The following is a 23,762-nucleotide window of genomic DNA, read 5'->3' on the forward strand; positions in this document are numbered from 1 at the left end:
CATGTTAAAGAATGGCAGCAAATCCCTGGTTTCACAAGGGATCATCCCCTGTCAAAACTGGAATCAGTTAGCATCATATTTTCAAACCCACCACTGCGATATTCCAGGATAAAAAAAAAAGAGCACTACCTAACACAGTAGACGGTTATTTCAAGTTCATAGCAGAGAGATCATAATAGGCTCAGTTGCCTTCACTCAACACAAAGTGCATCACTCATCACCCAATTTAAACTAAATTGTTTAAAAACTGGTACATTTATTGACTTTTGGTATATAAAGACATTTCAGCTGCCACAGCTATTCCAACACATTCACATGAGGATTTAGAACAAAATAGCATAGCCAGACGCAGATTTAAATGAGTTAATCAAATCAAGTAGAATGACATACATACTTTACAATACAGTGGTAACAGTGTAGTTACTACAAATGAACATGTTATCAAAGTGATGGTATCTGCATGTTCACATAAGCATAATAAAACATGTCTATAAGTCAGCATATTAAAATATAGGCACTGAGGGGGGCTGATTGTAAATCCTGGTAGAATGTGGGTCACTAAAGAATAGCTCTGTGTTATCTGGGTACTTTTACACACAATCCACCATTTATTGCAGACTCCTGTCCAGTCCAGTGCTGCATAAAGTAGAGATAACTCCAGTCCTAGGTGTGACTCAGTCCCTTTGTCCCATAGCCTCTACCGCTTGGTTCCAAGTCTCTTCTGAAAGGAATTTCCGTCCGCCTTAGTGGCTTGCTGTGAGAAGAGGAAGGTGATTGATTAATGTTAAAGAGTGATGCTCAATTCTGATCCTGGAGATCCAGTCCAGGTTTTTGTCCCAGCCTACTGCTACCACACCTGAATGAACTAATCAACTGATCTTGAAAACCTTGATCAGCTGAGTCAGGTGCGTCACTACTGAAGTGGGATTGATTGAATCCGCCAAGATTGAGGATCACTGATACGGACTGTGTGCAATCATGCACACACACACACACACACACACACGGTAACAGGCCATTGGTGGCTTTTGGTTTACCTTGTTGACGTCTTTGTGTTTGTCTTTACTGACGATCTCCTCGATGATCTCACCCTCACCTCTTATTAGCCTTAAAAGCAAAGATAGAAAATGTCACCTTTTAACCAGGTAGAAAAGCACACATCTAGCACTCAAGAAACAGAGGTAGGACCAACTGACTAATAGGTAGAAAACACTAGAGATCTCTGGCTTTGATGTGATGTACCTGGTGTTTCCAGTCTCAGGGTCTACCACCCTGCGGATGACGCTCTGCCTGGCCTCGTACTCTTCCCTCGTCAGCGGCCTCTTAGTGGAGAGCCTGGCCTTCTGCTCATCTGTCATTGCTGCAGAATACAAAATAAAAAAACAGCAGCTTAGCCTCTGGTCACCATTTACATTTACTATTCATGAAGCTCCTGAGGGACCGGCAATACATCCAAACATTGCCAATATGACATGGTAACATTTAACAAATCAATTGCTGGGGCAAATTCTGATGGATGACATCCTTGACCATCCTACCTGGTCCTTGCTCAGCTGCCTCTTCACACTGCCACAACTCCAGGAAGGACGGGGGGGTCTCCACAGGCGGAGGGGGGGGTACGGGACGCATGGGAGCCACCACAGCAGCTCTTTCCTCAGCCTGTTTCTTTAACTTCTTATCTCTCTTTTTCTCCTTTTTCATCTGTTTCTTCAACTTTTCCCTCTTCTTCTTTAATAACTTCTTCTTCTTCCTGTCTTTACTCTTTTTCCTTTTTTTCTTGGCCTTTGCGTCACTGGATGACGACGACGATGAAGAAGACGAAGAGGAGGAACTGGACGAGGAAGATGAGGAACTTCTTTTCTTTTTCCTTTTCTTTTTCCCATCTGAAGCAGACAAAACCAAAGTAGATTTAGTGGCATTAAACATCACAGATTGACGGCATACTCTGAAACTGTCTCTCTGGTTAGGCCTACTACATTTAGAAGTCTACATCCACACTTCTGATGCTGATTAACTTCTCAGTCAGAGCTAAACAAAGGACAGAGCTAACGGGTTGCATGTCATTTGAGAAACTAGTGGTCAGTATATACAGTACAGGCCAAAAGTTTGGACACACCTTCTCATTCAATGCGTTTCCTTTATTTTCATGACTATTTGGTACATTGTAGATTCTCACTGAAGGCATCAAAACTATGAATGAACACATAGGAATTATGTATTTAACAATAAAGTGTGAAATAACTCTAAATATGTCTTATATTTTAGATTCCTCAAAGTAGCCACCCTTTGCTTTTTTGTAATAATATGTGTTAATAATATATTAACATATTAAATATGTTGTAATATTATTATTATATATTTTATTAACAACAAAAATATATATTTTATTAAACAAAAAAGCAAAGGGTGGCTACTTTGAGGAATCTAAAATATAAGACATTTAGAGTTATTTCACACTTTTTTGTTAAGTACATCATTCCACATGTGTTCATTCATAGTTTTGATGCCTTCAGTGAGAATCTACAATGTAAATAGTCATGAAAATAAAGGAAACGCATTGAATGAGAAGGTGTGTCCAAACTTTTGGCCTGTACTGTAAGTTAACTAAGCTATACAATACACCTGGATCGTATGAATGATTCAATAAGTTAAGGAAACCTTGGCTCTTGTTGATCGTGCGCGTGGCTTTCTCTTTCTTAGGACTGGGACTGCTGCTGCTGGACGAGCCAGACGAGCCTGAAGACGACCGGCCCCGCTGCTTCTTGGCTTGTTTCTTCTCTCTTCCTTCTCTGCTTCTGGACCCACTCGGGGACCTGACGCGCGATCTGTCCATGATCAAAAAGCAAGAGTCTTTCTAGCTTCAATCGTATATGAATATTATCTACTCATATAGAGCCAGGAGTGTAGACGAAACCTCCTTCAAACAAACACCATATAAAAAACAAGTGGTAAATTAACTGTGTAACCGTGAATGTATTCCCCCCAAATATTTCCGGGTTTTAAGGAAATACGTCCGCCTAAATAGCTGTCCTCTTGCGCACCAGTCGTCGAGCATTGTGACAAAGACAGTTCCGACAACTTATTATTAATGCTGGTCTTGGTATTAAATACCCAAGGAATTGACACTATTGGATTTCTGTGCATCAACTATTTAATTTTATGTATTAAAATAATTAATTCATCTACACAAACAATCTGGTCATCCCTAAATATGAACAAGAGTAGAATGACTCGTATGCTTTAGCCACTTATGCAGAATAATAATAATGTTTGCCCATTCTGGTATTTCAGGGTTTTACAATGGGCTATAAATCATATGATAACACAGTGCCATTAGAGAGTGGTAATCGATCATCTACTACATCTACAAAGTAAGCCACATGAAGTGCAGCAGGGGTATTTTTCTGGTGTATTTCCAGCTACAGGCACTTGTTCAACAAAACAACCCAGCTCGACATTTACCCCAAGAAATGTACACATATTGCATAATGACTTATTATAATTAAGAAGACCAACCATTTTTAGGAGCCACCCCTCCTAAATTTCGTTGTTTGGTACCTGTACTGTAGCAATGACAAATAAAGTCCATTCCATTCCATTTGCAATACATTTTATTTAAAAAGTATATTTACAAAGGAATTTCTGAAAATCTGTACATTTAAAGCTTATGGTGTGTTAACAGACTTGTTCATTTCACGACTCTAGCCCTTAACCCTCAGCTCACAATTCTCAAGTGATCTAAAGGGTGTTGTGAAGATGGACATTGGTACAGCTGTCTACTTTGCCTGCTAATTTACATTGGTTGGCTGTCTTCTGTCCCTTGCACTTTACATTGGACAAATGAACGCAGAAATATCAATAAATAAACTAGCAGTTCAAATTCACCTACAATTCCAAAGGTCTCATAAAAATTCAATGCAAAAGAGAAATGCCAAATAGTCTAGAAAATAATAAATACGTAGATGCATGGGTGAGTTGTGTAACAGTCTGAAACAGATAAAGCTATCATCATGTTTATACCCATATCTACATGCAAGGGAGTTTGCAACGTTACTCTGGGTAAAAAGGGGAGGGGCGGGGGGATGGAATGTGTCACTGTTGAAGGAGTTCAGCGTGTCTTGTTATGAGGAGGCCGCCAAGCGCATCCTCTCCGGGGGAGTCAGCAGGAGGTTCTTAGCTGCCTTGATGGTGTTCTTCATAAGCATGGCCACTGTCATGGGTCCAACCCCCCCAGGGACTGGGGTAATGAAGCTTGCTTTTTGCCTCACACCTACAGATGGAGAGATAGAGGGTAAGTCTCGAAGAGAATGTATGATAATAGTATGTCAGGATAAATGTAAGATGTGACAAATTGTGAAGTCTGTCTATAAGCTCTTACCTTCAAAGTCCACATCCCCAACCAGTCTATTCTTGCCAGTCAGGGGGTCGTGCACTCTGTTTATTCCAACATCAATGACTGCTGCTCCTTCTTTAATCATGTCTGCAGTAATGAGGTTTGGAATCCCTGAGATGGGGAGGGGTTAGAGGGAGATATAGTTAGTAAATAATCCAATGACATATTGCGAGCGAAACAGCGAGAAGACATTATAGAGAGATGTATGCTAAGAAGAAGGAGAAGATACCTGCGGCAGAAACAACTATGTCTGCAATTTGTGTGTGCTGACGGAGCTGCTCCTTTGGAGTGTAACGGTGAGAGATGGTGACGGTGGCATCACCTGCAACAAAAAAAGAGACAGTTAATGTCAGGGCTTTCATCCAAAAATCAATTCCCCATCACCTCTATTTACAGGGCCTCTGGCACCATCACTCACCACCAGGTCTCTCGTGGCTTCCATCTGTGTGCAGCAACATAGCAATGGGCATTCCTACATTCTTGGAACGTCCTAGCACCACAACATTCTTCCCAAGGGTAGGAATACCTGAAAACCAGAGGGAAGTCAGTAACCAGGTTGGCAATTTCTGTAATTACAGTGTACCAACATTGCTATGTTGGCAGGCATTCAGGGTAGTGACTGCAGTGTTTCCTCTATATGCATTTATTGGTGGCGGGCCGCCACGAATGAATTTCCTCCGCCACTAATTGATTCAGACAGTCCACTTTGATTCAGGCTGCGCAGAAAGGCAGCGAGTTATTATGACCGGAGAACAGAAAAAAAGCAGATTGAAGATAGATTTAGGCCGCTTCCAGACCAACATTTCGTTACGATTTAGGGGTAGTTATTTACAATATGTTACAATGTTGCAATTAACCTCGTCGTTTGTGTTCGCACTGCAATCGAGACTGAATCTCTAAACAGACGCGCGGCGCGAGGCGACGCGCTTTCAAAACAGTTTTGTGATTGGTCCGAATTTAGCGGGACACACGCCGGTCCCTTTAATCCCGTATCCTAATCGAAAATGCAACATCATCAGCGACGACTGTGGGTTATTGCATTTACTGCTTATTATGTTTGTGTTATGCTAATAAATGTAGATCCACACAGGTATACAAACTGAGCTCCATTCATTCTGACAACACACACACACAGGTCGTAAAGCTCTAACGGACGTACAGAAGGTGACGTCGTAAAGTGCAACAAAGTGCTGCAATGACACACTGTCGTACATAACACTGCTGTTCTCTGGTTCATGTTCTTATACCAGTGCTCAGTATAGAGTATTTTAAATGAACATTCGTAATGTATGTCTCTGATGTTCATGGTCAATTAAATCAGCCTATTTTGTGAAACAAATAATGTTCCTGCTAATGGGTTAACCGAGCATTCTCGCACCTAACGTGCAAGCACCTAGCTTCGAACTATTCATAGCAATATGCGCGGGGCAAAAATAATCTATTGCCTCTAAAATCACCACGAACAGAACGGCGGAGGTACGGGTAAGCAGGGCTCATGTTGGTGTCCTCAAAGGTAAGAGTTTGTTTTCTTTAACTCAACTGATAGCATTACCTTGCTGTTGTTGTTTACCGAATGCTCCATCTGACTGTCACACTGTGATTTTACTTGTGTAAACAGTTAATGAGTAACGTTAGACGGTTTTGTGTGTGTACTCTCATGTAGGCCTACTTCGTATTGATCTTTCTGTGTGTGTGTGTGTGTAATGCGCGTTCCGCATGTTCCGCTGCAGCTGTAGGTAATATTGGTATTTGATCACCTTCTATATAAAATCACCTGCTTTAATGACTTAATGGCTTTAATGACTTAATCGCTATTTAAGAAATTATAATTGTTGCCACCCTCTAGTTTTTGGTGAAACTACGTCCTTGTTTTGAGCGCCAGTGCGCGTTTTATGCGCTGTGCACGCGCGAAAGATGACCGCTCCGCCACTAATGTGAAACATCCTGGAGGAAACACTGGACTGTTATACTGATACTCCCATTATCTCACCTGTGCGTTTGATGATTTCCCAGACTCCCCAGGGAGTGGCAGGTAGCATGGTAGACTGGTCCAGGCACATGCGGCCTACATTGACCACGTGGAAGCCATCTACATCCTTGCCCGGAGACACCGCATTACAAACACGGCGCTCATCAATGTGGTCTGTTAGAAGATAGGACTTATGGTCAGGAGACAGCATGACTTTACCATGTTGTGCATCTTAATAACTGGGTTAATGTTCGACGAACCAAACGGATGATTTATATTATACAATATAGGCCACTTAACCATTCAAGTAATTCTGTCTCTACTGAGGTTGTATTGCGTCTGCTCCTATCCCTGCGCTTCCCCTTCAGCCTTCCCTTACCTGGAAGAGGCAGCTGGATCAGCAAGCCATCTACCCGATGGTCTGTGTTGAGGTTGTAGATCAATTCCATGAGTTCTTCCTCAGAGATGTTGTCGGGCTTTAGGATAGTCTCACTGCTAATACCTGTAGAGAAGAGAGGAGAGGAGTGGATTTTTGGATTTGAATAAAAAAATAAAATAAAAAATCCATGTGTGCAATTTGCATCCTTCAAGCTTTAGAGATAAATGAAAGAATTACTTCTGAATTTATTTCCAGCTCATTGTGTGTGTGTGTGTGTGTGTGTGTGTGTGTGTGTGTGTGTGTGTGTGTGTGTTCGTACCAACATCAGCTGCAGCCCTGGTCTTATTCAGGACATAAGAGTGACTAGCTGCGTTGTCTCCCACAAGGACCACACTCAGGTGGGGTCTCTTGTTGCCAGCGGAGACCCACTGCTCTACTTCGGCCTGTGCCTCCTCTCGGATCTGACGTGCCAACTTCCTGCCTGAGATGACCACTGCTGCCTGACTGCAACATTTGAAAGCAGAGAGGTAGCAGTTAAAAGGATGCAAAGAATGTTGAGTGTCAGCAGGAAATAATCTTGTATTATCACAACTGAAAATAGTCTGATGGTCACGTCCTACACAAAGGTTTTAGCACTTGTCTACAAAATGATCAATGATAAGAGAGTTGTGCTTGAGAACCACCCATAAGTTAGGCCATGAGTAAACCGGCATAACAATGCACCTTCAATCAGAACGCAATCTTCCTTTCACACGGAATAGTGACTCCCGACGGTTGAGTCACTCCCAAGAATTGCATAAGAGTTTCCACTGAGCCATTTATAAGAAGTCTTTATAGAACAAAGCAATATAGTATTTGACCTACAGCCCTGTGTACACAAATTGTGGGTGCATGGCAGGCTAAACCAGCAGAAACCAGTGAGGGATGCTTGCAGAAAGCTTTGTAGAGGTCACCATAAAGGCCAAGTACAGTCATATTGGGGTTCCTGGCGGTTGCCCATGCCTGAGAGGGTCAGATGAAAATAGCATGACACAACTAACACTGTAATTTAAGAAACTTATTGGAACCCCCTGCCCTCCAGGCAAGTTGGCTTCAGTGTTGAATTCACAGAGTGAACATGAGACCATAGTGCTGCTCTACATTTATAGACTGTGCTTATATAATAGTATGCACAGAGTAATAACTGAGGAGTAATGAGCCATCCACGGTGATGTGAATAGAATGAATATCAGATCCTCTGGCAACACTTGCCATTGGTCCAGGTTCCAAAGAAGATTTGGTGTTTGCCATTTCACCCCTGGCTGTTCCTGTTTTGGGTCCACTGCACTTCTCTTGATAAATGTGTTGCTTTCCTATCTTAAATGACATCTCGTGCTTGTCTCAGTGTTGGAGCCAGTCATGTGCACAGTGCACACGCGGCTTGTGTTTCTGCACGATGTGTGGATCATTAATTATATCTCAATCATAGGGAACGTGGTGTGGTAGGCTATGTCTCGAATAAAACTGACACATGACATTGGATTAAACAAAATGTAGAAAGTAAGAAGAGAGAGGGCAAGCAAATACTTGTTTTAAACGTAGAGTACACAATGCACATAATGGTTGATTTAAAAACTGATCAACAGGTTGGTTGGCGAATGTCGGTGGCTCATACACAATCCACAGAGGGAGCCAGACCGCCCGTGAAATGTAAGTGTCCTGTGCGATTTCATCAGCCGGTGACTGTAATGATACCGGCATAGCCACAAGGGGCGCACTACTATAATCATAATAATTCCTTCCTACTCGTTTCGCTACAACGAATGGTTTTAAGATGACATATTAATTGTATAAAAGCACAACTTGAAACTTTGTCTCCGTCAGTTACAAAACAGTGAGTGTGAAATATACGGAGATTCTGATGGGAGCTCGGCAGTATATTGGAAACCTTCAAATGACCCAAGGAGCCTTAAATACATTAAACGTTGATGAACAAACAGCAGCCTAAGTATTATTCCACCACGATTAAACACGGATTCAACTGCAAATGGTACATACCTTGAGGCAGACGTGTGTAGACTACACAGTTGATGCTGCGAGTGTTGCCATAAATTCCTCAGCGCTCTCAGTGTGGCCATACTGTTTATTGGTGTTGACAAATTATCCAATGATAATGTCAGAGAGTCAGATAAGCGATCGGAAAAGCAAGGAAGCTATCCGGCCTGACAGAGGGCGGTCTGCAAGAAAGACCGAAGCGAGTGGAAATGTTTTAAAGGCTCCTTCCCCCTCCCGCATGTCCCCTCTACGTCAATGCGGCGCAGAGCCACACCTCCAAATGCAGACCAAACCAACCCAGTGAGAGCAATTCCCATGTGGCTCTTTAATGGCTGTAACCAAATTAAAAACATTTAAAGATGTGTTTTACACATGTGTACATGTGTTTTTAATGTGTTTTAATTACCGTGTGTATATTAACTGCCCTGACAATACTACAATAAACCAAACGTTTTGTTTTGTATGTATGTATTGCGGAGTGTGCAGTCAGAACATGTCATATCCTACCTACTGTGCCTACTGCACAAATAGAGAATGGCTGTGTTCGGAATGGCATACTAGCATACTACTCATACTAGATATGACATATGAATGAATGAATGAATGAATGAATGAATGAATGAATGGTCTTTATTGTCATTGCTATAGTACAGGTACCAAACAACGAAATTTGGGAGGGGGGGCTCCCCTGGTGCTAGGAAGAAGAAAAAAAACTAGAAAAAAAACAAGAAGGGAAAGGAGCTGGTTTACATAAATAAAGGCGATGTACACTATCCACTATACTATACTGTACAGATAAAACGACTAGGGTTGTCATATTGCACATAGTGTTATTGCACATTTCGCAGTTTGCAGGCTTGAAATGTACACATTTGTGCCTCAGCACTACACCAGATTTTTTCAATCCAGCAGCTGCCATCAATCCGTCCAGACTGTCCAGGGCCCAGAACCTAGGTCTTTGCTGTGTTCAGGGCCTGGATGGCCCTGGGGTAGAAGCTGAGCTTCAGTCTGTTTGTCCATGCGGCCATGGTCCTGTACCGCCTTTTCGAGGGCAGCCGGCAAAGTGTTCGTACCCAGGGTGGGATGGGTCTCTGGAGATCTTGGAGGCCTTCCTGAGGCAGCGTGTGTTGTACAGCTCTTCCAGAGAGGGGAGGGGGGCGCCGGTGATCTTCTGGGCTGTTCTCACGACTCTCTGTAGCGCATTTCTCTCTGCGGTTGTGCAGCTGGAGAACCAGTTGCAGATGCAGTAGGTGAGGATAGATTTTGAGTATGCAGTGTGTTCTCACTGTAGATTATGTGAAATTTGAGTATGCAAGAAATGTATACTAGATTTTCGGTCGGCTGGTATTGGCATACTTATTATGAATTTAGTAAGCAGTATGCAGTATATACTAATTGAGTATGCTAGTATGCAGTACGCTAGCATGCCATTTCGAACACAGCCAATGTGTAGCTAGAGAAATGATTTGATGAGCAGTGCTCATAACGTCCAGCAGGGGGCGACTGCAGTGTTGAGAGATGTTATTGCTGTGGGCCTCTCGCGAGGGAGTCGCACCTTACAGGACACCAGTGACAACTGAAGAGGAGACGAGTTGAAAACTTCGGATTTTTTTTTTTTTAACAGGGAAATTGCCAAGCTCTCGACACGACCACCGATCCGTGTCACTTACTCTCGTGTATTATTTGTTTTGGTGGTCTACTTTTTTCAAACCTGAACTAAATAATTCGCAACGATGAGCTTCCTGTTGTAAGTAGCCTGGCTACTGTAAGCTAGCTAAGTTAGTTAGCTCACGGCGTTAGCTCTCTGCTGTCATGAACGGGTTGGCAACTTGCTTTGCTCGGTCTATGCATGTTATTTGATTAGCTAGTAAGCAGTCGTTTGCCAATGCCCTTAGCTGTATGGGTACATTAGGTCGCTTGCACCTGGCAGGGGCATGTTTTATTATTTTATTATAAGTTGGTTGGTGAATTAGCCAGCTAGCTAAGTGATACTAGCTACTGTATTTACTGCATCGCCAGTTTGCCAACATGTCTGCTTGCAGAGAAGCGGAAAGTGTCAAATAAAGCAGGAAGGAACGCAGACAATCTCAAGTGTGTCTACGCTTCTATTTAGTCTCTGACACTAGCATACATATGTATTTACTAATGTTAATGCTTCACACTACTAGCTAGTTGACAACGTAACATAAGTGGATCCATCTCTCTTTTGTCCCTGGCTCCAGTGGTAGTCGCTCATCAAAGACCTTTAAGCCGAAGAAAAACATCCCCGAGGGTTCCCACCAGTACGAGCTGCTGAAGCATGCCGAGGCCACGCTGGGGAGTGGGAACCTGAGGCAGGCTGTCATGCTGCCAGAGGGAGAAGACCTCAATGAGTGGATTGCTGTAAACAGTGAGTAAAGGAGTTGTAGGCAAAGTCAAGTAAAGGGAAATAGCAGCCAAGTGGACATGGGGAGTGTTAGATGAAAACTACTGCACTGCCATTGCCACTTTTATAAAGAAACCCTAAAATAAGAGATCTAGCTGTTCAATTAATTCCACATAACCCCTGGTGATTAGATGTCCTTGTCATAGCCTGTTGCCATAGTTATGCAGCAAATGAGGTTGTGTTTTGGCTGAAGTAAGGTAACATGGCCTTTTCTTTGCTGTGTTTCAGCGGTGGATTTCTTCAACCAGATAAACATGCTGTATGGCACCATTACTGAATTCTGCACTGAGACCAGCTGCTCTGTGATGTCTGCTGGGCCTAGGTACCTTTACACCAAGTCTGTTGGTTCACTGTTAGTTTCACTTCAGGTTTATGCTGTTTGCTCTTAACCTAAGAGATGTCCTTGTAGAGGAATGAAGTTTTGGCACTTCCTCCTTGCTCTATTTCAGTGTCTAATCGAGAGGAAGAGACCCGAACCGACTTCCTGCCTTCATGGCCATAATCAAGGCCAATGTAGATACAGTGCCCTGCATAACACATTTTTATTCCTAACATCCCTATTTCAGGGCACCAAAAGTAGTGGGAAAGATTAATATAATGTACAAATCTAAACACTCATGTTAAGTATATGGTTGCAAGTTCTTTGTATGCAATAACTGACTGAAGGATTGGATTTGAATCTGGAGATTGATTTGACCAGAGAAGAACTTAGGCTAACACATTTTGGCCCTGAAAAACATTCAATGGTGCTTCATTTAATGACCATCCAATGAGTAATTAGTGGAAGAATTTGCTTCTACAAGATGTTCCTGTACACTTCTGAATTTATCCTGCTGTTACCGTCAGCAGTCATATCATCAGACAAGTGAGCCAGTTCCAGTGGCAGCCTTAATGCCCAAGCCATAACACCCCCTCCGCCATATTTCACATTATGTGGATCTTGGGCAGTTCCTTTTTTTTCTGCACTTTCCTGACTTGCCATCACTATGGTACATGTTCATCTTTGTCTCATATGTCCACAATACCTTTACAAAAAAAAGTTTTCAACAACCTGCCAATCCTGTTTTTGGACCGAATGGAAATGTATTGTGCTTTACAAAAGTGAAACACTAGGATAGTGTAAAGGGGGTCTGGGGGGTTCTCCCCCCCAAACATTTTTTACAGAGTAGATGCAATTTCGTGTATTCTGGTGCCTTTTAACAGGTGGGTTGATACTTTTACCTGGCTATACTAGTATGAGAAAAAATATGGATCATTTTGTAATTTCATCCGGAGGAAGTGAGCAAACCAAGAGATCGTCAGCCAAAAAATAGACAAATCTACTCTACAGACTGTAGCTAGACTACAGTACCAAATGAAAACTAGCCTCCCTCGTCCTCTTTTCACTATTTTAAGACCCACAGGAGCGCCGGCGCTCCCAAATATCATACCTTCTTTAGAAATGCATAATTCGGAAACAGTTTGAGCTAAAGACAAGTCGCTTTTTGCATTTAAAAGTAGGCAAATAGCGCTCACCGGGAAGCTCCCGTTCATCGATGTGCGTCGCCGATGTCCGTATATAAATCTAGCCACAAAGTTGTAGACAATGTGGATAGTTTCTTGCTTTGCCTGCCGCAGTACTTCGTCAATCCCTGTGGATATAGGTCCTCTTGGAAAAAAAACGTCACATCCAGTCTCATGTTGGGTCCAGTCAAAATGTATAATACTAGTCATGTGCCAACATATCCGAATCCTATGTTAAATGTCAAACCAATTGTCCCAATACTTTTGCTGCCATAACTTTGTATAAAAAGTGTTCTTGTTTCGAAATGTTGAAAACCTTCTAATCTTGCATACTCAAAACACATACTAGATGGGTCGCAGTATGAGTAAATCGGACACTGCCCCCCCTCCTAAAACGTAAGTGTACCCAACTACAATAGTGTCCTCAGTGTTTCCTCCAGGATTTTTCACATTAGTGGCGGAGCGTTCATTTTTCGCGCGCGGAGCACTGGCGCTCACTGGAGCACTGGCGCTCACTGGAGCACTGGCGCTCACTGGAGCACTGGCGCTCAAAACAAAGACGTAATTTCACCAAAAACTAGAGGGTGGCAACACATATATATATTTTTAATAGCGGTTAAGTAATTAAAGCCGAGCAGATGATTTTATATAGAAGGTGATCAAATACCAATATATCCTACAGCTGCAGCGGAACATGCGGAACGCGCATGACACACACGCACACACAGAAAGATCATCAGCTCATCGATGAAGTACACAAGAGTAGAGTACAGATGGAACCGGGAACGCGCATACAGCACTGAACAACATCCGTAGAATATAAACTTGTGACTGACAGTCACATACATACACACACACACACACACACACACACACACACAATGAAAGATCATCAGCTCATCAATACGAAGTAGGCCTACATGAGAGTACACGCACAAAACCGGCTAACGTTACTCATTAACTGTTTACACAAGTAAAATCACAGTGTGAGTCAGATGGAGCATTCGGTAAACAACAACAGCAAGGTAATGCGATCAGTTGAGTTAAAGAAAACCAACTCTTACCTTTGAGGACACCAACATGAGCCCTGCTTACCCGTACCTCCGCCGTTCTGTTCGTGGTGATTTTAGAGGCAATAGATTATTTTTGCCCCGCGCTTATTGCTATGAATAGTTCGAAGCTAGCGTTAGGTGCGAGAATGCTCGGTTAACCCATTAGCGGGAACATTATTTGTTTCACAAAATAGGCTGATTTAATTGACCATGAACATCAGAGACATACATTACGAATGTTCATTTAAAATACTCTATACTGAGCACTGGTATAAGAACATGAATCAGAGAACAGCAGTAAATGCAATAACCCACAGTCGTCGCTGATGATGTTGCATTTTCGATTAGGATACGTTTACGGGATTAAAGGGACCGGCGACGGGCGAAGAGAGAGAGAGAGGAGAGTGATTTCCTGAAATCCAAATGTCCTGCTAAATTCGGACCAATCCCCCCCAAAAAATGTAAAGCGCGTCGCCTCGCCCGCCTGTTGAGAGCGATTCAGTCTCGATTGCAGTGCGAACACAAACGACGAGGTTAATTGCAACATTGTAACATATTGTAACTAACTACGCCCTAAATCGTAACGAAATGTAGGTCTGGAAGCGGCCTAAATCTAGCTTCAATCAGCTTTTTTTCTGTTCTCCGGTCATAATAACTCGCTGCCTTTCTGCGCAGCCTGAATCAAAGTGGACTGTCTGAATCAATTAGTGGCGGAGGAAATTAGTTCGTGGCGGCCCCATGCATATAGAGGAAACACTGGTCCTTCACATACACCAAATGTTGAAATTCAATCTGCCCTAGACAACATTTGATGGCCCATTGGCCTCATGATCAACCATAGGGACTTGAGGAATGTTTGGCCGTGTCTGAATGATCATACTGCTACCTATTTAGAAGGTGCTTTACTTATGGTGCCTAACCATAGAACTTAGTTGTCATGGTAATGTTGATGTGTATAGCAGCAAACACCCAGGAATTCTGAACTGCACCACAGGCATTCTTAGTATGTAAGGATTGCTTATTATGACAATGATCAACTTGTAGTGTTGTGTCTTATTGTGTGTGTGTTTTCTTTACCTCCTTCAAGGTATGAATACCACTGGGCAGATGGCACCAACATCAAAAAGCCCATTAAGTGCTCTGCTCCTAAGTACATAGACTACCTGATGACCTGGGTGCAGGACCAGCTGGATGATGAAACACTCTTCCCTTCCAAGATAGGTTGGTTTGATTTTCAGTTATGAGTATTTATTCCTAACTATCCTGAAACCTTTACTATCTAAGGCCCTAATGCTAACTTAAGATGTGTGCTCATAACTCAGTGTTTGATGTAAATCTCTCATTGACCTCAATGCATGATTTACACGGAAATCTGAATTACACTTGCATTTCACAGTTTAGGAATTCTCATTCCTCATTCTGAACAAATATTCCTGTTTATACGCTGATTAAGTTTCCTTTGTGTTTCACTAGGGGTGCCCTTCCCCAAGAACTTCATGTCTGTGGCCAAGACCATCCTGAAGCGCCTGTTCAGAGTCTATGCCCACATCTACCACCAGCACTTTGACTCTGTGATGCAGCTGCAGGAGGAGGCCCACCTCAACACCTCTTTCAAACACTTCATCTTCTTTGTCCAGGTGGGGCCAGAGAATGTACATGTGGGGTTAATGGATGACTCTCTTATACTGTGGACATAGTTGTTGTTAGTTGTGTGATTCTCACAAATCGCAGTGTGTGATTGGAAGATTACTTATGATGTGTATTTGCGTGTGTCTGTAGGAGTTTAACCTCATTGACCGACGTGAGCTGGCCCCCCTGCAGGACCTGATTGAGAAGCTGGGCTCCAAGGACAGATAAATACGATCCTCTCTCTCCCTCTCCCCCTCTCTCTCTCTCTCTGGCCACTTTCACTTTGTGCCTTTTTCTTCTCCCTTCCTCCATGTTTTCCTCTTATGTTTTTTTTTCTTTTTTTTCTTGTCTCCCCAATTTGTTTAGGAGCTTGTCATGATAGAGCTCACTTAGTCTTTCAGGTAAGAGTGTAGTGTATTAAATGTTTTTTTTCTAATGATTTTCGTTTAACAAATTCTATACGTGGGGCCTCACTGACCTGTACTGTGGACCAATATGTTTTAGGAGTTAAAATGGAATTCCTTTGAGCAGTTTATAGTATATCAATATCCTAAAACAGTTTTACATTTTGTTTTTATTTTGGGGTTTTGAGTGAGTATTTTTTAATGTACTGCAATGCTGTTTTTGATGTCTGACACACTTTTGTGTTTTAGATTATTTTCACTTAGGGTGAATGAAGTAGCTAAAGACCAAACGTGGATTCAAGTAGTATTTGAAAATAATTTATATATCAATATAAATCGAAAAAATAATTTCAAATACTTAGCTGTGCTTGAGTGAGTGCCCCACCAGGCACTCCAGGCAGGCTCACGTAAATGCTCAAAGTACAGTACTTAAAAGTATTTCAAATACTCATTCACCCAGGTCTACTAAAGAAAGGATATTGATTCAGAAATATATAGGGTCACCTTTGACATATTTGAGAAATAGATAATTTCCCAAACTCATTAACATTCAGAAGTTAGATTTTGTACACCTTATTTGAATACTTGGAGGCTTACATTTTATGGTATATAGGGTATTTTAAGAGAAACCAATCAAATTATCAGAGACTAAGATTTCGAAAATGTACATGCGATGTCAAATTAAATGTAGCATAATGTGAATTTATAGTCTTACTCATTTTGTAATTTCTGTCAAATAGTACAAAAGTGCCTCAATGGTATATTAACTATTATTGAACTCCTTGAATGTCTGTGTCCGTCATGCTGGTACTTCATGTTGATATCAGTATCAAGTTTTAAGTTGTTTTTGTCGTTGTCGTCTTTCGCTTCTCTCGTGCATGCAACAGTACATGACAAGGATGTGACGAGGACATGAGGTGTATGTAGTTTTTCATGTTTAAAAGTGTTATGTGTTATTTGTCTTCTGAGTGTGACATGGTAACTCCCCTGGTCATTTTCTGTGTAAAGTCCTGACACACAAGGCTAAAGCAGCAGGGCTGTTTGCTGTGCCAGTGATGCAAGTTTAATCCCATTCTATTAAAATGAACACACCAAAATTGAATGTGACTTTCAAGCTACAAAGCAATTTATATTCACTCTCTTCACATGTGGCCATGTCTATGCTTTTCAATCTGAACTCATGTCAGACAATCACGGACAATACTACCAACACAGTCAACACAGTCTTGGGCAATTCTGAAATTAGTTTACAAAACTGAAACTCTTTGTGATCGGTTGCACACGTGTTTATGTCTGATGAATAGGCCCTTCGATTGTATAAATTGACATAGCAGTTAATGCATGCTTACACATTTTATTAGCTTTGGCATGATTGAGAGTTTAAACTTTGTTACATCACACCATAGGAGATGGGGTGTTGGGAATGATATGACAATACACACTGATTGATTGTGTTTCTCCCCTTTGAGAGTAATATGTTTGTTTAGGTTTTTATCTCTATTTTATATGATTTATTGAACACGTTTATTGCATTTTGTTTTGTTTGTGTTGACCATTTTTTCTCCCAGATAATCATTTAAAAACATTTTTGGGCATGTCATACATTTGGAGTTACATTTCATGGTATTTTTGATATTGCTGTAAAATAAATTGTATCAGGCAAAGACTTATAAAAGGGTTGGGCTATTTGTACACATTTTGATGGTTATACATCTTTTTTAGGTATTTTTTGACTACAAGGATATCATTGAGGATGTTACAACTGTGACTCAGCTGTAAATAATTTACAGTGCATTATCTGAACAAAACTGTGCCTTAGAAAAGAGAAAATATTATGTCTGAAATTACAGTGTTGATAGCAGGAACGCTTGCTAAACATTAAAATGAATTTGTGGAGATGTTTGTTTTGTGTGTTTGTGTTTTTCTTTTCCATAACTGTGCTGTAGTACTGGACCTGACCTAGTTGCAATTGCAACCTGCGGCTTCACACTGACATTGCACAAAAAGACCTAGACAAAAAACAGAAAAGACATTACATAGCTCATAAAAAACCCTCCTTCAAATCGTACTTATTTGTTGTTCGACATAACTCATTTGAGAAGAAAAAAAATTGCGTAGTTTTTTTACGCAAATGATTTTTGCAAATACATCACTTTTCTCCACATATTTGTAGCCGGGGTTTTGTCGATAATGTGCTATCTATCGAGATGTGTCACTTAACCCTATGCGCATGCGCAGAACCGCTCAGGTTGGGGTTCGATTCGCATTAAACAGTAGCATTTACCGACAAGGCAACATAAATCCTCCGGAGAAAACGGATCAAACATAACTTCTGGTGAGTACTTAATTTCAACTCTCTGCAACGAAGAACAACACAAACATAATTATTAACAGATATTTACAAATCAGTTTGTATTCAGATATAGTAGCTTATGTATTTTTATGCAACCACTAGTTGCGACTTAACACACTGACCCAGTGCTGGAAATAGGGGGAACTCTCACCAGATTCCGGACATTAACATGTTATTGATGTTAAATGCCTTAATTTCAGCATTCAGTTTGCCTCTGGACTCATCAAGGTTCCTCCAATGGATTAATTCAGTTTCACCACTGGCCTCACCTGACCCCCATCGCTGCACATCACCCTCGCTACTCCCAGTCCACGCAAATACATCACTTTTCTCCACATATTCATTTCGAATTTAAATGCTGTACCTCTGCTACACGATTAAGTAGAGAATTGTCTTGTTCTTATTTTGGGACACTCCGGGTACGGGACACCAAGTCAAAAGTCACTTTCAGCCAATCACAATCATCCGTACAGAACCCTGTCCAACCTCACAGCCAGAGCAGGGGGTGGAGCTGGTTGGCTCTCCAGATCAACAGTGTTGACATGTCTGTCCGAGGATAGCTAACTTACTGTCTTTTAGCTAGTAGAAATAACTAGATACGTATGGCTAGGTGATATTTGTAGATGTCAACGCAGGGGAAAGTTTTTGAGTAAGTTTGAACTGATGTCACGGTCGTCTATTTTGCCAGTTAAGCGAAACGGGAGCTACATTCCAGGAAGATTACAGAAATTACAGGAAGCAAACTGGTAGACACATTTAGCCGAGCTAGCTAGCTAAATGTGTCTTGCTTTTCAGCAAGATACAGATTTATCTCGAAACCCAAAATATAATCTGTGAGATTGATTTAGTGAGTCTAGCGGCTGTCTTGTATATTAACATGGTTGAAACAAAGCTTTCCTGAACTAGCTAGCTAGAAAGGCTTAGCTTAAAGCCCAGAGAGAGGCTAGTACTGGCACCTGCTAGCCACCCTACCGAGTCTAGACGAAACGAAAGCGATCCTCGGAGTCTAGTCGGTGGAAAAGCTAAGGTAAGGCTTCATACAGCTGGCCAGCTAGTTAGCTAATTTACGTAAACGCCTATCTACCTACAGTTGACAAATATATATGAAACGTATTTTGGGTGAAATGTCACTAAATGTAAGTTAAAGGGGCGATCTTTGATTTACTTTTACTTGAAGTTAATTCTAAAATATATAGCAATTTATTGAATAATATAACTTTTAAATGCCTCATGAGCTTAGTTCAGCCAGATATTATATAGATTTAACTGTCCTACCCCATCAGAACAAATATAAGCTTGTTTCACTACTAACACTGTAGGTTCAAAACATAACTATAATTTTGATCTCATGGAAGTGTTTTTTTTTTTTTGGTCACAGCAAGCCATGGCAGATGAATGTACACAGTTCTGTGCCAATTGGTAAGAATCATGACTTAAATGTAAAAAAGTTTTAAAATCATGAAGATCCAGGAATTGTCTTACAATGCTGAATGTTACAACGTCTCATTCACTCTCCCCTCAATTAGCAAGCATGACATTCCAGAGGCTAATTTCACTACCCATGAGATTCACTGTCGCCGCAACATCGCCCTTTGTGATGTATGCCAAGAGCCAGTGCCCCACTCAGATCTGCAGCAGCACAAGGAGTTGGAGCATACACAGGTACATAGTGTGAGATATGGAGGGGATGTTATATTTGTAAAAAAAAATATTGTTTATTTATTTATGTGGACAAATGGCATCACATTTCCTATTCATTTTAGGTGAAATGCAAGTGTGGCATGAAGATTGAGAAAAGCCATATGGATGCCCACCAGGTATGTGTGTAATGAGTGTTAAGAGACTTGTCATGGTCATCACTGTTTTGAATATAGCTTGTTCATCAGATCTCTCTTTTCCAGAGCTCTGAGTGCAGTCAGCGACTAGTTCCATGCCAGTACTGTGACTTGGAGCTGGTCTTCAGTCAGTCCAAGGAGCATGAGGATTACTGTGGGACGCGCACAGATCCCTGTCCATTTTGCAAGTGCAACATAATGTTGAGAGAGCAAGCTATTCACCCAGCCTTGTGTGGCAGCCTTACACCTCCCCAAGAGAGAAACAACAGCAGATCGAGTCACAGTCCAGCAGAACCCCAATCCCCAGGGGCCTGGTTTGAAGCCCACTCCATCCGCAACCTGCTGAGGGTCCAGGAGGGAGGCCATAAGAACAACAACATAAGTGCACCTGACCGCAGGGCTCTTCCACGGCCACTCGAGGCCAGAGTGCACAACAGCACCCGGGGGCCAATGGACTTAGATAGAAGGAACACTGCCCCTAGGAATACAGCCTTCAGCCACTGTAAGTTAGACAATGGCTAATCAAGTGTTCTCATACAGACAAATGATCCCACTGATAAGCAATCAAACAAAAACGTAGGCATGGATTTAAACAAAAAGAAAACAGTTTTGTCTGTCTCTTAGAAACTATCTATATTCACCTGGGTTTTGTAATATGGAAATGTCTTATGTCTAATTGAAAGGATATCTCATAAGGTTTCACTTCCTTCAGTGCTGGAACAGGAAGAGGTGGTGGGAACCAACAATAACAGAAGTGCCTGGCCAGTGAGCCAATCATCCGGAGCTGAGTCATCGAGCCTGGACTATTTGCTGGCCCTCAGCCTGCAGAGTGATGGCGAAACAGGCGATCTAGGGGGAGAGGGGGCCTTGTGGACGGATGTCTGGGACCACAGACTTGGAAGGACATCCAACACCTCCCTCGTCTCTCCAGTCTCTCCCCCTAACAACAACTTCCAACATATCACTAGTAGTATAAATACAGCCCCAAACCAGGACCCGACAGGTAAGAGAATGTTGAGTGATGAATCTCATCAAAAATACTAACAATTTAATGTTTTATTATTGATAATAGCTACCATTCTTGTACGTATCTGGTCTCCTCTTCTTCCGCCTCCCAGACATTCCCCACCATTTTTTTTTTAACCCAATGTTAAGGTGTAAGTTTGGTGTACATTGAAAAGGAGTGTACTGTACAACAATGTATGTACCCATTATTTTCCTGCTTTCTATCTTTTATATAGACACCATGTTGCCCTGTGAGTTCTGTGAGGCGCTGTTTCCTGAAGAGGACCTCATTTTGCACCAGGTTAGTGGGATTAGATGAAGTTTATTGAAGTTGTCCCATGACTCTACCTCAGAGTTCACACATCTGACTGCCTCCACAAAGCCTGAACCATAGCAGACTTCAGATTTCCTTTTCTGCGGCATGTTACTCAATACAAACCCCTCACCTCCCCCTTACTTCCTTCCTCAGTATGTTGTTTTTCTGTTGTTACTCCCGTCAGTAGTGCTGATTAGCAGGGATTTTTTTGGGTTTGTTTCTTTGATGTCTTTCAGACTGGTTGCAGTCCTGCCTCAGCCTTCGCTTCTTTCAGCAAGCGACCTCCTTCTCCACGCTATGAGGACAGGATGACCAGGGGTGCTGGGGGGCTCATGCACATCCCACCTGACCCCCCCACCTTCAACATTCCCACCTTCCCTTCTTCGGTGTCCCCACTCTCCTACAGTCCACCCTCCAGTCCACTAGAGGGGGATGTAGTCATTCCGTGTGAGTTCTGTGGAGTTGCTCTGGAGGAGGCGGTCGTCTTTCATCACCAGGTACATCATTGGCAACACAAGACATGATGAAATTGTTACATTTTGTATGACAATAGACTATTGATGAGGTTGACTCAAGCTCTCATAACACTGACTCTGTACCCTGTCATTTCAGATGACTCTCATAAAGATCTTTATTAGTCTTCTTGGACCTGTCCCTGAATTTCATGGTCTGTGTTTACAGGATAAGTGTGACCTCCGACCCCGTACTGCAAACTCTGTGAATAAAGTGTCCTTTCAAAAACCATCATTCCCCTCCAAAGAGAGTCATGGACGGAGCTCACCACAGATGCAGAGGAGACTTAAGCACCAAGGTAATATACTGGAACTCACAAGATTTTCATCTTAATATACATTTTCGCTGACTAACTTTCTTGAGTAGTTACCCATTTCAAATTATATAAGAGGTGTGTGTGTGTCTGTATTGTACCTGTACCTGCATCATTTTAAGGGGACCGCAGTGAGCTGTCTGGTCTGGACAAAGGAATGCCGCCGGTTCGAAGCCCAAATGAATGGCAGAGGGGCCACAGTGGACTGCCCGCCCCCGGAAAGATCTCCAACTGTGATTCCCTGGTGAAGAACAGGCCCCTGCATGGCAGGGAGGCAGAGGGGGTTCCCTCACCGTTCAGTGACAGCCATAAGTCCAACTCTGCAACAGCAGTGGGGTAATGACAGCAGTACTTAAAGGGGTTGCGGTGCCTCATTTTAGGGGAAAAAGCATTTGATGATCATGTTATAACCACCCTAAAAGAGTCAAGACAGATGTTGCTTATTTGGAAAAAAGTGATGCGAAATGTTATATAATGTTTCCTCTGTGCTAGATCAACCCGACAAGAAAATAATGAAGTACGAAGGAGAATGAGGCCTATAGGGACACCAAAGGTAAACATCCATATCTTTTGTTCGGCCTCTGTGTGGCTATTTGTTGTTGATGTTTATTCTTATGCTTTTCTCTTATGTAATATCCAGGTGCCTAAGAAGCAAAATGAAGAACAGGGAGAGGAGTGAGAGCATGACTGTTCGGAGAGAGAGCATCAGGCAATCACCAACATTTTTTTATGTATGTGTTGTGTTCTGTCAGTCAAATCTTAGTTTGTCTTTGTATAGTCCTTGTGTGTCCAATGTCCATCTGTTTGGTTCAGACAGGTTGTGTGCTCCAGAATAACCTGTTTCAGTTGCTCTGTTAAAGAAGTGAAACGGATTCCTTTTAGTGATTCCTATATTTGTATAATTACTCTGTTCATTTTGTAAACTTTAAATGTTTCAAACTTTTAAAAGCATTGTAAAAAAAAAAAAAAACTGCCTTAGCACTCTTGCATATGTATAAGATCTTAAAACACTAGTGTAATTGTATTATTCTCTGAATGATGCATCTCTGACAAACATATTGAAGCATTATAGTAATTGTGAGTAGGGCTGCAACTATAAAACTTCTTTCAATATTATGATCTTAAAACTTTTAATAAATCCTTGTATTGACGCTTTAAGTTTGTGGATGACTGTGTCTTGAAACCATAATACAATGTCATGAATGCACCACATGAAAGCACTGCACACAGGCCAACCAGTATGGTTAGTGCAGTGAGAGGATAACAGATCATTTTAATCTGAGATTTTAGTTTGTTTTCCTCTTCTTTTTGTGTAGAGAATCGTATGATGCAGATGTCTACTGTTTAATAGTTATGACTATGTAGCCTTATATGTGCAGTGCATCTAAACTCGGAAAAAAACCTTTCTCTGTTGTTACAATGCTAATTTGCATTGTATTTTATATCGTTGGAAAGCCTGTTTATTTACCTTTACCGTGATGTCCAACTTGTAAGGATCATGCATTTGTGGGATGAGCAGCACAGCTGATTATGTGGGTAGCGCCCAATTAAAATTTGCCAAAATTCTCTGCCAATGCTTAACAGTATATTACAGTGTACTTACAAGTTGGACATCATTGTAAAGGTGAATAAACAGGCT

General features: G+C 41.8%; 4 protein-coding genes across 5 annotated transcripts; 2 read left to right on the plus strand and 2 right to left on the minus strand.

Moving 5' to 3' along the window:
* Positions 1-101: 101 nt before the first annotated feature.
* On the minus strand, positions 102-2,946 carry arl6ip4 (ADP-ribosylation factor-like 6 interacting protein 4). The gene is made up of 5 exons (XM_080532681.1): positions 2,659-2,946; positions 1,539-1,883; positions 1,243-1,360; positions 1,038-1,107; positions 102-754 (listed from the first exon to the last, which is right to left on the minus strand). The coding sequence occupies exons 1-5, from the start codon at positions 2,831-2,833 to the stop codon at positions 698-700; spliced, it is 765 nt and encodes a 254-aa protein (XP_080388807.1). The 5' UTR covers positions 2,834-2,946; the 3' UTR covers positions 102-697.
* A 733-nt stretch (positions 2,947-3,679) lies between these two features.
* Positions 3,680-8,912, minus strand: mthfd2 (methylenetetrahydrofolate dehydrogenase (NADP+ dependent) 2, methenyltetrahydrofolate cyclohydrolase). The gene is made up of 8 exons (XM_080532155.1): positions 8,779-8,912; positions 7,061-7,245; positions 6,742-6,864; positions 6,384-6,536; positions 4,812-4,919; positions 4,623-4,715; positions 4,379-4,504; positions 3,680-4,270 (listed from the first exon to the last, which is right to left on the minus strand). Exons 1-8 carry the CDS (start codon positions 8,856-8,858, stop codon positions 4,122-4,124), a joined length of 1,017 nt encoding a protein of 338 aa, XP_080388281.1. The 5' UTR covers positions 8,859-8,912; the 3' UTR covers positions 3,680-4,121.
* Positions 8,913-10,351: 1,439 nt separating this feature from the next.
* On the plus strand, positions 10,352-17,677 carry mob1a (MOB kinase activator 1A). Its single transcript, XM_080530501.1, has 6 exons — positions 10,352-10,522; positions 10,998-11,164; positions 11,429-11,522; positions 14,843-14,976; positions 15,229-15,392; positions 15,535-17,677. The coding sequence occupies exons 1-6, from the start codon at positions 10,509-10,511 to the stop codon at positions 15,610-15,612; spliced, it is 651 nt and encodes a 216-aa protein (XP_080386627.1). The 5' UTR covers positions 10,352-10,508; the 3' UTR covers positions 15,613-17,677.
* A 390-nt stretch (positions 17,678-18,067) lies between these two features.
* On the plus strand, positions 18,068-23,133 carry trafd1 (TRAF-type zinc finger domain containing 1). 2 transcript variants are annotated; one of them, XM_080530691.1, is made up of 12 exons: positions 18,068-18,123; positions 19,520-19,560; positions 19,668-19,803; positions 19,905-19,958; positions 20,043-20,478; positions 20,689-20,979; positions 21,218-21,282; positions 21,534-21,794; positions 21,979-22,108; positions 22,246-22,459; positions 22,616-22,676; positions 22,764-23,133. In XM_080530691.1, the coding sequence occupies exons 2-12, from the start codon at positions 19,526-19,528 to the stop codon at positions 22,800-22,802; spliced, it is 1,722 nt and encodes a 573-aa protein (XP_080386817.1). In that variant the 5' UTR covers positions 18,068-18,123; positions 19,520-19,525; the 3' UTR covers positions 22,803-23,133. The 2 variants fall into 2 exon arrangements, with proteins under 2 accessions (XP_080386817.1, XP_080386816.1); XM_080530690.1 differs by lacking the exon at positions 18,068-18,123 and adding an exon at positions 18,706-19,168.
* Positions 23,134-23,762: the final 629 nt, after the last annotated feature.

This window comes from Nansenia antarctica (assembly GCF_963989245.1).
Source record: "Nansenia antarctica genome assembly, chromosome: 5".
NCBI lineage: Eukaryota > Metazoa > Chordata > Actinopteri > Argentiniformes > Microstomatidae > Nansenia > Nansenia antarctica.